The sequence below is a fragment of the Argentina silus genome, assembly GCF_951799395.1.
Source record: "Argentina silus genome assembly, chromosome: 14".
Lineage (NCBI taxonomy): Eukaryota > Metazoa > Chordata > Actinopteri > Argentiniformes > Argentinidae > Argentina > Argentina silus.
This window is the reverse complement of record NC_139668.1, coordinates 17559084-17575023: the sequence shown is the minus strand read 5'-3', so window position 1 is coordinate 17575023 and position 15940 is coordinate 17559084. Positions and strand designations below refer to the sequence as shown.

Sequence of the window (15940 nt, the reverse complement as noted above, 5' to 3'; positions counted from 1 at the left end):
GTGTTTTGCTATTTTGAATTTCAGATCCATTCTTGGACTCATCTGAAAGTCTGTCATGACTCAGACAGGGCTGGTTTGCATCAGTAGTGTTTGCTTTATTTGTCCAGAACCACAGTGCAAGTAGGCAAACAAGACAGAGCCAGTCCACTGCATACCAACCCACAGTCAGGCACACACACACACTTCTGGGCATGCTCAGTGGATAACACAGATGTGACAATTACAGCATTGGACCATCACTCCATGTTTATTCACATCAGTACCCAAACATTTCTGTTTCTTACAAACAGCAAGGACTACTTTAAATCTCAACAATGCAATTCCAATGCACATTCATTGACATTCCCTGCAATGGTGTGTATTTGGTTACTGGAACATGTAGAAGAGGGATTTTCCAACCACCACCATTTTATGCTTATTCCTTTGAAACAAGGTCCCAGAAAGTGTGCTTGGATGCAGTTAGTTAAACTCGAGCAAAATCTGGTCAGAAAAGAAAAATAGAAAAAAAAATAACGTACAGGCGCATCCACAATGTACCATATTAAAGTCAAGATTTTTGTTGTTGTTGACACAAACACACCCACACACAAGAAGAGGAAGAGAGAGTATGCGTTTCTATTGATATTTGTTTTCTACTCTTAATGAGACATGACACAAACTGCAAACCAGCAAAACCGTTAGTGTAGCTAAGGCATCTTTAAATGATGCTTGTGAAATGTTTAGAGCCTCTACTCTCACACTGGTCAGGCAAGCGGGGGGGGACAAGTGCTGATGACCTGGGGTCAGGGGTCAGGGGTCTTTAGACAACAGAAAACTGGATGCCATGTTTGTTGAGGCGGTCAATCAGTGTAGTCTTGGCAAAGGCTGCTCCTGGAGTGTACACACCACCCCTACAGAGAGAAAGAGACAGGTGTAAATACTGCAATCTTTGGAGAGTGTGTGTGTGTGTGTGTGTGTGTGTGTGTGTGTGTGTGTGTACACTCACTTCTTGGGGAGGGCTTTGGGCTCATTCAGAATGGTGATGGCTGCCTGTACCATGGCTATGGGCGTGGCCACATATCCAGCCTCTGAAAGAGTAGAAACAAGCGTAACAGTAAACATGTTGTCCCCCACGAATGATGTAGCGCCCCTATATAAAAGGAGAGTAATGGAATGAAGCAAGACGTTTATTCCTAAAGTTTTTGATGGGGGTGGAGTAGAGTGTAGTCAATTACCTGGTCCTTGGACTAGCGTGCGGATCTTGGAGTTGGGCCGGCCCTGGCTGGGGTCCTGACCCTCTGTGTAGCCCTCTCCAAAGAAGGCAAACCTGAAGGAGGCACCTTCCATCTGAGGGACAGACAAACACACCAATCACTAGTGGAGTGAGGAGAGAGATGATGCAAACCAAAGCGAACATTGTTTATTTCAACACATGTATTTACAGTACATTGCAACGTCACACACACACTGTAAACTCTACCTGCTTTCTGGTTGGTCCTGCTTTAGAGAAGAACCCGAAGGAGAAAAACTCAGGAAACTGAAAGGAGGGAGAGAGAGAGAGAGAGAGAGAGAGAGAGAGAGAGAGAGAGAGAGGGAGGTAAAGAGACATTACACATCTATAGCTGGTCATAGATACATTTACACTACCAACTGTCAATTGCAGTCATACTGATCCCTGCATGTGCATATTTAGTTCAAAGACATTATAACGAACGAGGACAACATTAAAGTCACCTTTATCAGCATGTTTTGGCCAAAGCTGAACTTCACTAAGAACCAGAACATCATTCCAGCGAAGAGCATCTTGATGATGTTGGTCACGCCCCCTACTCCTGCATATGCACCATACTGGACCTGGGGGGGCACAGGGGTCAAACAAAAGATAGACTTAGGACAACAGTCAACGTGCATTTACTCTCCAGGACAGAGAAGCATGTCTGTGTTACGCAACACAAGTTTAGCGGAATGTTCTGTAATGTTGCGACCTTCCTGAGCAAGGTCTGTATGAGTGCCAGGTCTGATACTCTGGCCGTGCTGGAGCAAGTGACGCAACTATCCTTCAAAATCAGGTTTGGAGAGGATATCCAGTACATTTCATAGTGGAATTGATTCTATCAGATTTCTAAACTACGTTTATAATTAGATCCTGAGGAGACCATGGCAGTAAGCCACAACAAAAAAATGTTTCCTAGATTAGTGGTTAGCACTCAAATGAGTGACAGAGCTGGGCAGGGAGAGAGGGAGAGAGAAAGAGAGAGAGACACACACTCACAGGGGACTCGTTGTGTTCTTCCACAAGAAAACGCTGTGTCCTCTTCACCACTGAGGGGTCCGCTCCCATGAAGGGAACGGTGTACTGCTGCAGCTCATCAGAGAAGAACAGGGCGCCCCTACACACAACACAAACATGTAACATGCATAAAAAACCCTCAATATGAACACACAAACACACACACACAACCCCCCCCCCCCCACACACACACGCACACAAAATGGAGTATACTGCACCTGCGTTTGATCTTTGATCCCACCACAGGGAGGGGCTTATAGCCAAACTTCCTCCTGAGGCTCTTGAGCTTCCCACCGTCAGCAAACCCATAGATGGCTGACTGCCACGTCCCGTCGTGGATAACACCACCCTGAGGGAGAGGCAGGGGGACGTGGAAGACGGCACCAAGGGGAAAAGGGGAAGGACAAATGGACACTTGATATCAAGAGCAAGAACAGAAGGCCAAACAATATGAAGGAGGGTTTATGGGTAATGGAGTGTTACCTCAGGCCCTGAGCTGGCCGTCAAGAAGCTCTCAACTGCTGTGAGTGTCCCTTTAAGGAAAGCAGTACATATTAGACTCTAATGCTCTAATTGGAGTGATATCGAGCTTCACATGACAGACGGCAGGAATGATTAAATGACTACATGTTGGTGTGACACGTGTAGACACACAAACTGAAAGTACAACACACACACACACACACCTACCTTTAAACTGGTCCCTGGTGTACAGCACGCCCATGTCTGCAGGTATGGAGTCAAAGCCACAGCTCCCGACAACGTACACCCCGTTATCTGCTGCTTGGCTGTGGTAGTTCAGCTGCATGCCCTCTAGAAACTAACACACACACACACACGAGATTAAGTCTCCTCTAATATCTGTATTCAGCTGTCATAGAGGAGAAACATGTGATTTGACTGGTCATGGAGTAAACAGGGAGCGTAGGCTGTGGCCACTAATAGAGTCTGCTCTAATGGGGGACAGCATGGCAGTCAGCACCCATTCAATTCAGCCAACAGCAGCTGGCTGTGGTGCACTCACCAAGCCACGGTCTAGTTCTCTGACCACCACCAGCTCACCAAGCCACGGTCTGGTTCTCTGACCACCAGCAGCTCACCAAGCCACGGTCTGGTTCTCTGACCACCAGCAGCTCACCAAGCCACGGTCTGGTTCTCTGACCACCAGCAGCTCACCAAGCCACGGTCTGGTTCTCTGACCACCAGCAGCTCACCAAGCCACGGTCTGGTTCTCTGACCACCAGCAGCTCACCAAGCCACGGTCTGGTTCTCTGACCACCAGCAGCTCACCATCAGGGGAGTGTGAGTGAGTGAGGGGAAACGTGGACAACGGGCCGCTGTGTTCTTACCTGAGGTTCCCCGCAGATGTCAATGCAGTGTGCTCCATTCTCCACACAGGCCTTCACCACAGGCTCGCCCCAAAACCTGTACTACACACACACAAACACACACAGGCATGGCATGAGGTATGTGTTTTACTACATCAACGCTGTTCTACTATTATTTGTAAGTTATATACAAGTTATTATAAGTTCCGTCTGAATGAAGTTTGGCCGTCATTATCATTTAATGTTGAAATGTCCCTTCTGGACCAGGCATTCTCACGTTATCCACAAATGTGTCACTTTACAGTAACTTGGTTAATCTAGTGTGTGTGTGTGTGTGTGTGACCTGCAGAGCAAGGTGCATTTGTGATAACGACCGTCATTACTGACACTCTTGCACAAGCTGTGAGGTGATGACATCAGTGTCCGTCCACCACTATCTCCAGACCGACGGCACACAGGACAGGAGAGTGACGAAATCGGGGACGTTTCGGGAATCGGGCTCAACAGTCCAATGGGCTCATGTACCACACAACTTTTCCTACGATTCATAGAAACTTGTTTCCTTTACAGCCTCTCTTTTCTGACAGTGACAATCAGACTCATTGTGTGTGTGTGTGTGTGTGTGTGTGTTTTTGTGATGTCTCTACAGTCAGAAGGCTACTTACTGGCCCCACACAGTTGAGAACAATCACGCCCTGTTTGCACATGGCAGCCAGGGAGTCGGGTTCGCCCACATCAGCTATGATGACGTCCACTTCTGTCCTCAGGTCTGGCTTACCTACACAGCAGGGATCACATTCATTCAACCTTCACACGGCTCAGTTGGTTGGAGCATGGTTTGTGTAACACCAAGAGTTAGATTTTGAGCACATGGGCCACATTATAGTGTTAAAATGCATAGCCCATCTCTTTGGCTTCATCAATAATGTTTTTTTAGGGAGCATCAACAATAAACTCTACTGTACTCTTTCCGATGCTACTTTGCATCTCAATGCCCAGCCAGCTACTGCTGTATAACTGCACATTGTAGGTACTGTAGTTTACTGTCACCCCTCTCTACAATGTGAGAACCAAACATGGAAAGCTATCAGCTGTTGGCCTAAGCACACACCGAGCACCCTTCTGTGCCCCAACACTTTGCATGGTATTGCAGGCAGAGTGAAATACTGCCTGATAAAACTCTGAATGACCAGGGCTGTAAAAACAAGTCATATAAAACGAGTCATATACAAATGTCAGACAGCTACATCTTCCAAACAAGTGCAAAGGAGCAGGCAAATCTGCTATTTGTATTTGACCCACCATTTCAGAAACATATATGGGCATAGACTTGGGTAACAGTGCTAGTCACAGGTAGGCTTGATGTCACTGTTGGGGTATTTTCCATCAGCTGTTGGTCAGGATGCTGCTGGTTATCCCAGGAGAGCAGCGGGGCGCAGGAACAAATAATGACTGCATTCTCCGTGCTCTTCTCTCCATTAAAAATGATCCCTCCCCTGACCAAGCTAACGCTGGTAAGCGCCCTAATCTAAAACTAATACTGACTTTTTGGAAGGAATACATAGGTGTTGCATAGAGATCTTTGGACAACTTTGTAGTCGGAGTCAGCTGGTCTGACCGCATATCTTTCCCAAGCATTTGCAGACATTCTTTGTGGGTGCCCATGCGGTGCAAATGTATGCCCTGAGTGCAAAACATGTGAAGACAGGATCTTACAGTTATAATGTGGGTTACAGGTCAAAACACTGGGTTAACTGATACCATGACTAAGCTCAGGTTTAACTTGAGCTTGCTCAGTAACACCGAACCCACCTAGAAATATCGACCAAGCATGGAAATCTGATTAGCGTCAATGCATATGTGGTGCTTGGAAGAGACATCCATATATATAGCTGCCTAATAAGTCATGTTAAGTAAACAAAACGCACGTACTGAGGGCTCCGGCGGCCTGCTCCAGAACTTTTTCCAGCTTCTGTCTGCTCCTCCCGGCAATGGCCCATTTCAGCGTACCGCTTGGACCCTCGGACGAGGTTCGAGCCAACTCTTCAATCACAAACTGCCCAGTAAAACCCGAAGCTCCGAAAATAATAATATGATACGGTCTGTTGGAGGAGGTATCGACCATCGCCATAGTGCCAGATACTGAGGGCGCAGTCTACACCGTGCAATAATCTGAGAGAGAATGAATGCGATGCGCTGCGTACACCTATCTTTGACAGCTCTTGCCAACGATTACTTCCGTAGCCTGATGATGCTGATGGAGCTCAGCTGAACGATGGTTGGTCGCAGCACTAATCACCATGTATAGCACGCAGACTTCAATGCAAATAGGGCTTGGTGCACTAACCGTTTTATTATTATGAACTAATACAAGAAAGCTACTCTATATTTGTTAGAAAACTGTTATGATCTCAATTTAAGGATTAAAGCATTGAAACTGCACATCCGCATTACGCGTGACAACCAATTGAAACACTTATCTCTAACTACAATCCAATCAAATAAGAGTATTTCGACGTAGTGGTAAAACCTGCAGATTGTTATTGGATCTCTCCACTGTCAATCCATCTTTATTTTGAACGGTCGCTGGAAAGTGACGTAGAATACATGTGGCCCATGCGTGAAAAGCCAGTTGCAAAAGCAACAAGGCAGGGTCAAAATGCGTGTTCAATGTCACTGCATTTTGACAACATTTGGGAATAAATTTGCAGTCCCTCGATGAATGAAAGTGCCAAATCAAGACGACAAAAGAAATCGTTGTAAGGTATGTCAATTTTTAAACGGATAAGAATGGGCCTTCTTATTGCTGTCGTTGACTGACGCCGTTAGCTAGCTATTTTGCCAAAGCTACAGTTATCATTATCTAAAGTTTTCACACTGCTATCAGTTATCCACAATTAAACCTAACCCTATTGTTTTGGGTGGCCGTTGATTTACTATTCCAGTTATTATTTTGACAGCAATGACTGTTGTCTACCTACGTTAGATATTGCTACTTGTGTCTTCATTGATCACACTGGAGTACTTGATTCTTTAACGTTATCTGTCCTTAACGACAATTCAGGTATTTCGGAAGTTATTAATTCGTTTGATAAGGGCAGTCAAGGAGCCTAGCCATGTAAATAAGGGAGAAACATTACCAAGGAGCTGTACATTGTGATGTTTATCCTCACTTGCATCCATACATTAAAGACGTATATCATCAGACAGTCTCAATTCAAGGGCATATGCAGATGCAACCGATCATAGTTTGGTCGGCCGCCTGTCTTCAGTGCTAGCTACTGTACATCTGGGAGTCTGTGACCCACCCAGTGTACAGTAGCGTACATCAGCACCCCAAAAACAACCGTGGTAAACATAAATACTTTGTGGCAAAACTTCTAATTTATAGCTGCGTTGAATCAACACTGTTGGTCACCCACTGCACAAGAATAAATTATTATCTACTTCTTCATTGACAGGCAGTGACCTCCCTGCCCCTCCAATCCGACCACCATGTCCTCTCAGGTGTGTAGACTGGTGGTGTTGGCAACACGCTCTGCCTGTTGTCGCCCCCAAGCCAGACGCTGTCTGAGACAGCCTGGCTCTGCCTGTGGCCCCAGAGCCCTGACCCAGAGACGGGCCTACAGCCTGGACTCCCTGTCCTCAGGACCCGGCAGGCCCCAGCCCCAGCAGGGTAGAGCAGAGAGGACCTCTTCCTCCTCAGCCCTGACCCAGAGAAACCTGTCCGCTGTTGCTGTGTCTGTCAAGGTAGGCCTACTGTTTGGTGGGGGGGGGGGGATTGAGATATTTACAACAGAAAAACAGAGCATGGAAACGATCAGAAGAGATCAGATGCAGAAAAAGGAAACTCAGTATAGTGTGAATGTAATGTGTAATACACAAAGTGAATGTCTGTGAAGGAAGGAGAAAGAAAGAGAGAGAGAGAGAGAGAGAGAGAGAGAGGAAAGACAAAGAGAGCACATTTGTATTCTGTTGTTGTTTGTTTGTGTGTGAAGGGTCAGAGTCGTCCTCTGTGCCGGTATGACTTCCTGGACCTCGGGGACGTGGAGGAGAACACTCTGAAGGCTCAGACCTGCAGGAGTATGAGACGGTTCATCGTAGAGCCAGCCCTCGCCAGCCTCATCACACACCACCTAGGGCCAGACCTGGAGGACTGCAAGGCCACCATCTTTGATTGCAATCCAGGTGTGTGTGTGTGTGTGAGTGAGAGAGAGAGAGAGAGTTTGAATTTCTTGCTTTGATTGGTGCTCCATGGTTAATGAGTGGGTTGTCATTTGTGTGTGTACCCTGTTAGTCACAAGTGTGTGTGTGTGTGTGTGTCTCAGGGCCAGGGGTGCTGACACGGACATTGCTGAATGCCGGAGCTCAGAGAGTGGTGGCGCTAGAGAGTGACAGATGTTTCCTACCTGACCTCCAGGTGAGTTTGGACTAGAGTGGATGGGTTCAGGCCACCGAGCTAAGCTCTGATACACCGTTACCATCACAACCTCTAGGATGTCACACCGTCCTTTATTAAAGCACACTTTACTTGAATTGAATAAAGAAGATTTGGTCTTAGCCACCGTACGTTCATATGCATAGATTTGCATTGTACCAAAATTCTAACGTGTGTGTGTGTGTGTGTGTTCAAGGCTTTTGAGAGCAGGCTGGATGGGCAGTTGGAGGTGCTCCACGCTGACTTCTTCAGGCTGGATCCCATCAGCCATGGCGTCATTAGAGCCCCTGCAATGTACTCTGAGAAACTCTTCACTGACCTGGGGATTTCAGAGGCTAACTGGACTGACGGTAAGACACAGACCCACATGTACAGACCCACACATACATACCCACACACACATACCCACACATAAATACACACACAGGAAATAATACACAACTGAAAAACTGTGTGTGTTCAGATGTCCCTGTGAAGGTGGTAGGGATCCTCCCCCAGCGTAATGAGAGGAGCATGCTATGGAAGCTGGCCTACGCTCTGTTTGAACGTCTGTCTGTTTACCGCTACGGTCGCACTGAGTTAAACCTGCTCATCAGCGAGAAGGAGTACCTGGTGAGCACACACACACACACACACACCATAACCACAACCTTACTGTATGTATGACCCAAATGTCCAATTTGACCATGATATCACAATTCTAGAATTTCTAACATGAAAAGAAAATAATCAGACACCGCTGCCCTTGTAGTAATATTCCCACATGTTCAAAATGAATGGTTGAGAAGGAGGAGGAGGATGATGATGATGATGAAGATGAATGTTCTTGCTCTCCCACAGAAACTGATGGCCAGGCCAGGAGACATGCAGAACTACAGAGCCTTTGGTGCTCTATGGCAGATTGCCTGTGACATAGAGCTACTGCACAAGGTAACAAGGAAGGAAGGAAGGAAGGAAGGAGAGGGTCAGAGGGGGAAAGGAGGATAGGGATGGGGATGGTTAGGTCATGGTGGGGATAGGGGGGAAGAGAGATAGCATGTCTGCCTGTGTCCTAGATCATTAAACTGCTCAGCTAATTGTGCAGTGTGAGACTTGACATGGACAAATGCATCTCACTGATCCTCCTCTCCTCTCCTCTCGGTCCCGTCTTTCAGGAGCCCTGGTCCTCCTTTGTGACGTCATCTAAGAACAGGATGGCCATCCCCAAGAGCGTGGTGAGGCTGCCCACACAGTGTTTAACATTCTTACATCCTGGTCAGATAACCTTTCACATTACACAGAGAGGAAAAATGCCTTCAAACATAACGACTTCGCCGTGGAATGTCAGGCATGAGTGGAATGTGCACAATCGGGTGCAATCAAATGTCAAACATGTTTTGATATGGATCGGGACGTCGCAGATCACACATTTTGTGGAGTTTGTAGGCGACTGTGATGGAGTGTGAATGCAGCTTAAGGTGGTTGTTTTCTGCCCGTCAAAATGACACCATGTGTTTCAACAGCCAACCGATGACCATATTGTGTCAGGATATGAATTGTCTGTTGATTTTCGTATAGATACAATTATGATATGATTCCCACGAAGAGGGAGGTTTCAAAAAGAGCCAAGAGGGGAAAAAAAAAGGGTTCTACAAGTCTGGGTATCAAAATGACTACTTAATTAGTTTCCATAGTCTAGCTCTTTCGGACACAATCGACAGGAAAACCTCTTGACTGTGTCTGTGGTGTGTTCCCCTCTCCTAGCTTCCCAATAACCACCTGTGTCTGGTGCGTCTGAGGCCTCGGGAGGACCTGTTCTCCTCCTCCCTCACCCCCTCCAACGCTGCCACCCTGGTCATCATGGTCAAACAGTGTCTGGCCAAGAGGAAGTCCCTGCTGGTGGACAGGCTCAAGTAAGTGACAAACACACACACACACGCACCAGCATGTGCACACACAGACACACCAGCATATACATGCACACACATGCACACACACACACCAGCATGCGCACACACACACACACACAGACTCTCTGATAAGCTGCTCTCTTTCTTCCCCCCCTTCTCTCCTCCTCCTCTGCCCCCTCTTCTAGCCTGTGGAGTCCAGACAGTGGTCCTAAGCTGCTGAAGCAGATGGGGATGCAGGAGGATGTGTTGACGGGCCATGTGTATCCTGAAGAGTACAAACAGCTGTTTGAGCTGATGGAACAATCCCAGGAGTTCACCCAGAGCTGGCTCTATGAGGAGATACTGCAAAACACCCAGAAAGAGGGCTGGGCCTAACACACACACACACACACACACACACACACACACACCCTCAGGACTGGAGGGCTACTGGACTGACAGGTGTAAAGACTGAAGTGGACTGGCCTGAGAGAGGCTCAGTACAATGTAGATGCTGTTGCCCCTGAAACAGGCCTATTATCAGATTACCCTGCCCCTAGTCTCACCAAGTCAGACTGCACTTAAATTGAGTGGAGGCGGTGCATCCGGTGAATTTCACCAGCGACACGCAGATCCTACCGACGAATGGAGGAGTGCTTCAAATGGGGGCGGGGATTTCAACCGGGTGTTTTTCACATATGTAATTGAAGGCACACTGCTCACCTGCGAAATTCTTCAGCTAACTCCACATTTTCATTTCATGCAATACATTAAAATAATATGACCCTGTATCAGTGGTAGAGGCAACAGAAATGTTACATTATTTGCAAGGCAAGAAAACAGCAAGTTAAGAAGTTATGGCCCTTCAATTCTGTTATTCATGCATTTTAATACTGTAGGTTTGCTAATGCAGCACATGACATGAATTGGATCGTACAGCTGTGATACCCAGTGCCTACTGCTTGTGTAGTTTTGTGTCTTGGTAACTAGTGTACGTCCTATTTCTAAACGTCTGGTGATGATTCTGGTGAACTCAACCCATTTAATGACCTGCAAAGTCAAACATGATTTTGGTCATGCATTCATATGCCTTTGCAATTCAGGTGGGTAAAGAAGATGGCATTGTCTCTGTTGTTGTATGTGTGTTTAAAGCACACAAATGCTCATAGTCGTATTGAATGGTTGGCTTCCGTTACCATTGGAAGCAATGGAGCTATGTATGAAAATATTTTGAATTATGATAGCCTACTTGGTCATGCGTTTCCAAAGTATTTTATCACAATGCAATACCATTTTTTCTTATACATCATTTATGCATATTTGATATAAGAAATAAAGAAAATATTACTCCACCCCAGTGCCCGTTGTGTGATGTAATCAAATGTCAAAGCATCATGACTTATGGCCTAACCTCGCTGAGACCAGGCTGTCCTAGTTTGGAAAACCTGGGGAAATCCATTGCAGAAAGTAGCCTAGTAACAACTCTGGAAATCAGTCCTACCCGGCAGAAAAGACGACTCTCATAGGGCATGTGGGGGGAAGGCTCTTGGTATGAAACATCCAATGAAATGGTGAGCACAGCGCCGAAGCCCGTCCAGGTTATCTAACTGTCTTCACCTGTGTGTACTAACACTGTCCTGCCACACGATGTCGATAAAACACCTAAAACCCATAGACGCGTTACAACACAACCTTCAGTGCCATGAAAGAGCATAGCGACGGACCTGCAGATCAGACAGTCAAGAGCTAGCTAGGTAAATGAATGCCCTGCTCGGTGCCCTGCTCACGGAATACAACACACCGCATTAATTCAATCGTAAGTACCGTTTTTGTTAGTTGACAAGTGCACAAGAAGACGACTTGATGATGATATCGATCTACCGTAGGTTCAGGTTTCGCGTAAAAGCCATGAAGAAGAACACATAGCCAGCTGGTTTCATATCCAGATGTGTAATTACAGCAGATCCACTAGCTAGGCTTTCGATCTATACTATTTAGGAGACAGTAAAATCGGGTTTGTTTCCGACTGATTTTTTTTTTTAACTTTGATATCGGCTGCAGTAACGCAGGGCGTTGCTATTTACACTAGTTGTTTAGTAGGACAAAAAATAATAAACCGATACAGTGTCAGTAGCTAGCTAACTTAGCTAACCCGGGTTAGCTTGCTTTTTCTACTCATCGTGTACGGGTCATACTACATCAAGCCCTGTGTCTCTGTCGGTGCATTGCAACCCTCGACCCTCAAGCCGCAACTCAAACTGTTACCTTACTCTGACACATAATACATCTTAATCGGTTAGAGGCAATGCATGTTCGAACTCTGTTCTACTAGAGGTAGTTGGGTACGGAGGTGTGAATCTACGATATTACGGGTTTGTCATGATGTACTGTAAGTCATGTCAGTCAGACAGATGTCAGGTGTCTTGTTTGCCAGATTGGGTTTGGTTTTATCTTTGGCCAGGTTGTCACCTGAATTCAAGGGTCTCTAAACTGATGGAATAGTTGATGCGAATGGTCGATAAAGTTACTTCCAATAACACACTTCTGGCTGTTATGTAAGTGTCATGTCGTCACCATCAGCTGGCCCAGCACCTTAGGGATATGTCCGTGGCTCAGCACCCTGTTCTGATGACAAAGTAGGCTAAGTGCAGTTTATTTCCATGACAGGATATTCCTTTTTTTTTTTTTTTTTTTTTTTTTTTTAATAAATCCTTTTGTTTGTTTTTTTGTTTACACTAAACAAATGTCCATATCTAAGGTCACTCAGACCAGTTGGACCTCAGTAATTCTCTCTCAAGCCTAGGTTTACTCTCACTTCAGGTTTACTCTCACCAGTGCTTTTCTCTCCTTGACACTTCCCCAAAACTCTGGTTAAGTGAAAGTGTGATCATAGAGGCCCATCAGGGTGTTTGCCTACGAACATGTGTGTTTTTTTTGGTGGCAAACGCTGGAGATTAGCCTTGGCGTCATGTGCACTGTGTATACAACAAGATGATTTCTCGAAAGTATTCAGCTTGTTGCTTTCTCTCTCTCTCACATTCCACTAACTGTGGTTGTGTTGTAAGGGGGGGTTTGGGGAGGGGGGGTAGACTGTAGACTATGGCTCTCCGCTGAGGTGTTTTGTGTGGTAGTCTACTCGTTATGTGAGTAAAAACAATTTTACTCTTGAGATTGGTGTGAGGTTAGAACAGACACAACACATGAGTATTCATTGGGCCTTTATGGGTTTGTTTTCCATGAGTCACGCAAGAAGTGCACCAGCCTACTCTTAAACACGCTTTTCACAAAGGGCCCTTCAGAGAGGACATGGAATGGCTCATTCATTTGCATTTTACATTTATGGCATTTAGCAGACGCCTTTATCCAAAGCGCCTTACAGCAAATACATTTGTTTAAGTAAGTGAATCATCTATCCATCAGTCATCATAAGATAAAGTAATCAATGCTCAGACCAGGAGCCATTGGCAGTTACAATGCTAGAATATATATATTTTTTTTAACAGAACACTGTTTGTGTGGTTAGTTTTAAACAAGGCTCTTCTTTAAAACTAACCAGAAGAAGATCTAGGCTAATTCTCTAGCTGCGGAGTGATGATAAAATTCAGTCCAGTTAGGCTAGTTTTTCAGGATCAGAGAGTGCGAGGGCATGATTTAAAAGGGTGAATAAAGAGGAGAGAGAGAGAATACGCCTCTGCATGTTCCTTCGTGTGTGTGTGTGTGTGTGTGTGTGTGTGTGTTTGTGTGTGGGTGTCGTTCGGTTGGGCTGGATACCAGCCCAGATCGAGCCCTATTATGTTTTTGACCCTTTCTCGTTTCATGGACTTGTCTGCACTGACCTTCTGTGTTTCATTATTCATGGGCCCCCTGGAAGAGAACAGACAGAGACACAGACAAAGAGAGGAGATGATTGATGGATGGAGAGACAGGGGAGGGAGAGAGGGGCGGTGATGGGGGGGTGTCAGATACACAGACAGACACACAGACAGACAGACAGACAGAGATGAGGTAGAGAGAGATCGGAGGAGGCAGAGTGGGGATAAAGGGAGACACAGAGCACCCTAGTGTCACTCACCAACCTGGAACTGAGGAGATTATTTTCTTTGTTACGTAAATCAATGTAAGGTACGCCTAGTTAACGAGTGCACACTTTGGGCAGAAGGGTAGAGAATGGAACCACAGCTGTCTGTCTGTCTGTCTGTCCGTCTGTCTGTCTGTCTGTGATGGAGATGAGCCTGATATGCTCTCATAAGCAGCAGGTGGAGATGTTGAAATCCAGGGCGACCAGCCGGGCGGCAGGCAGGCCTTTGTGGTGGGGGGTAGGAGCTAATCTACTCATGGCAACATTCCTGCCTAATTAGTACAGAAACAGAACAGTGCCCCTCAGGTAGCCTGGTAAGCTCGACACACACACACACACACACACACACACACACACACACACACACACACACCTGATGGCTGAGTGTAAACTGGTGACGTGGGAGGGGTTCACAATAACAAACTCGACTGCCACCAACACGCCTGGTTGCACACACACAGACCCCTGGGAAATGCAGTCCAAGCAACACCTGTAATTCAGGAGGCGAGGTTGCATAAGCCACAGCAGCTGTCTACCCCAGCGCCCTCTCTCGCTCCCGGCCCCAGTCTCCCGGCCCCAGTGGGACGCGGCCTTAGCGGTGCTGAGCTCTCTGTTATTAGCTCCGTTTCTTCTCCTTCAGCGAGCACAGCAGAGAGTAGTAATTAGCCTGCTGCTGGAGAAAACCAGGACAGTGCTGCTCCATTGAGAGACTTAAATAAGTGTGTGTGTGTGTGTGTGTGTGTGTGTGTGTGTGGGGGGGGGGGGGGGGGGTGTGGGGTGTGTGTACACCTGTGAGTGTGTATGTGTTTGTTTCCCTGCTGTTTCTCTGCATGTCAGAACCTCTCACTCTTAACAGTGCAGGGAAGTCCATGACACCTTACAAGCCATGAATCACATGTGTGCTGAACCTTGTGTGTGTGTGTGTGTGTGTGTGAGTGTGTCTGTGTCTGTCCCTGAGTCTGTGTGCTAATGTTATTGTGTGTTGATTCGATTTGACAGAAAACATTCCTGGTTTGTGCTAAGTGTGTGGTGGTTCGCTTAATTTTTTGTTTACTTTTGTTTTGTTGCTGTTTGGTTACTCAGGAATGACGTTAAACTTGTTTACTCACTCTCACTCTCTCTTTCACTCCCTCTCCCTCTCTTCTCTCTCTCACTCTCTCTGCAGGAGGAGGAGGAGGAGGCGTGTGGCTAGGTGTGGTTGGGGGCGGAGTTGACCTTCATTCTTAACGGTTGCCGAGGCTGAGCCTCATGGATGAAGGTCAGTGAAGGTCAGATGACCTCATCAATCGTCACAGTGTTCTCCAGTCTGACTCTGTAGCAGGATGACTGGGAGCCAATTGGATTGAAAAACAGTTAGGGCTTTCACGACAATTGCCAGACAAATAATCGTGATTAACCGCCAAATCGCCCGTTTCCGGGGAGGGGGAACAAAATCATAACATTGTTAAGTTTCACCGCAGAACATTTATTTAGAAAAACACCCGCCGCTTTCGCTTCTTGTTTCTCGCTAAACTCCACACAGGAACCATCTTGGAGTGATCACAGCTAGTCGAAATGGGCAGGTTTCTAAAACTCACAGCATCTGTCTCCACTTCCAAAAAAATGTGGAAAACCATGCAACACAAGTTGTGAGTTCACGTTCTGAAAGAAAGTGAACGGCTGCTTTGTAACACTCTCAGGGCAGAAATGTACAAAGAGGCATGCCACACATGGCCACAATGCATGCTAGTCCTCTTGTAGTGTGATGACACAGTAGACCAATGCTGAAAGCAATATAACACTATAACACTCTCCTGCCCCTCCTGCCTCTCCTGCCTCTCCTGCCTCTCCTGCCCCAAACCGCCGTTGATAAACTTGCAAGTGTTTGCATCTCGAACGAGCGTCCTGCAGGAGGAGGTGCAGACAGATTGGTAGATCCACACGTAGGAAAGCAGAACTGACTTGTTCCTCATTCCATTA

General features: G+C 46.5%; 3 protein-coding genes across 3 annotated transcripts in view; 2 read left to right on the top strand and 1 right to left on the bottom strand.

The window, feature by feature from the left end:
• Positions 1-89: 89 nt before the first annotated feature.
• Positions 90-5914, bottom strand: LOC310814924 (saccharopine dehydrogenase-like oxidoreductase). The gene is made up of 12 exons (XM_083684492.1): positions 5530-5914; positions 4263-4375; positions 3619-3699; positions 2960-3089; positions 2753-2802; positions 2488-2618; positions 2252-2369; positions 1714-1833; positions 1460-1516; positions 1215-1326; positions 986-1067; positions 90-890 (listed from the first exon to the last, which is right to left on the bottom strand). The coding sequence occupies exons 1-12, from the start codon at positions 5726-5728 to the stop codon at positions 800-802; spliced, it is 1284 nt and encodes a 427-aa protein (XP_083540618.1). The 5' UTR covers positions 5729-5914; the 3' UTR covers positions 90-799.
• A 303-nt stretch (positions 5915-6217) lies between these two features.
• tfb2m (transcription factor B2, mitochondrial) lies at positions 6218-11255 on the top strand. Its single transcript, XM_083685347.1, has 10 exons — positions 6218-6361; positions 7059-7347; positions 7596-7785; positions 7926-8017; positions 8232-8385; positions 8499-8647; positions 8876-8965; positions 9190-9249; positions 9779-9927; positions 10110-11255. Exons 2-10 carry the CDS (start codon positions 7093-7095, stop codon positions 10297-10299), a joined length of 1329 nt encoding a protein of 442 aa, XP_083541473.1. The 5' UTR covers positions 6218-6361; positions 7059-7092; the 3' UTR covers positions 10300-11255.
• A 350-nt stretch (positions 11256-11605) lies between these two features.
• The window catches only part of cnsta (consortin, connexin sorting protein a), a 22165-nt gene continuing 17830 nt past the window's right edge, over positions 11606-15940 (top strand). The window contains exons 1-2 of the mRNA XM_083684342.1: positions 11606-11719; positions 15147-15239. Of these exons, the coding sequence (XP_083540468.1) occupies positions 15230-15239 (10 nt within the window). The 5' untranslated portion in view covers positions 11606-11719; positions 15147-15229. The remainder of the gene's footprint in view (positions 11720-15146; positions 15240-15940) is intronic.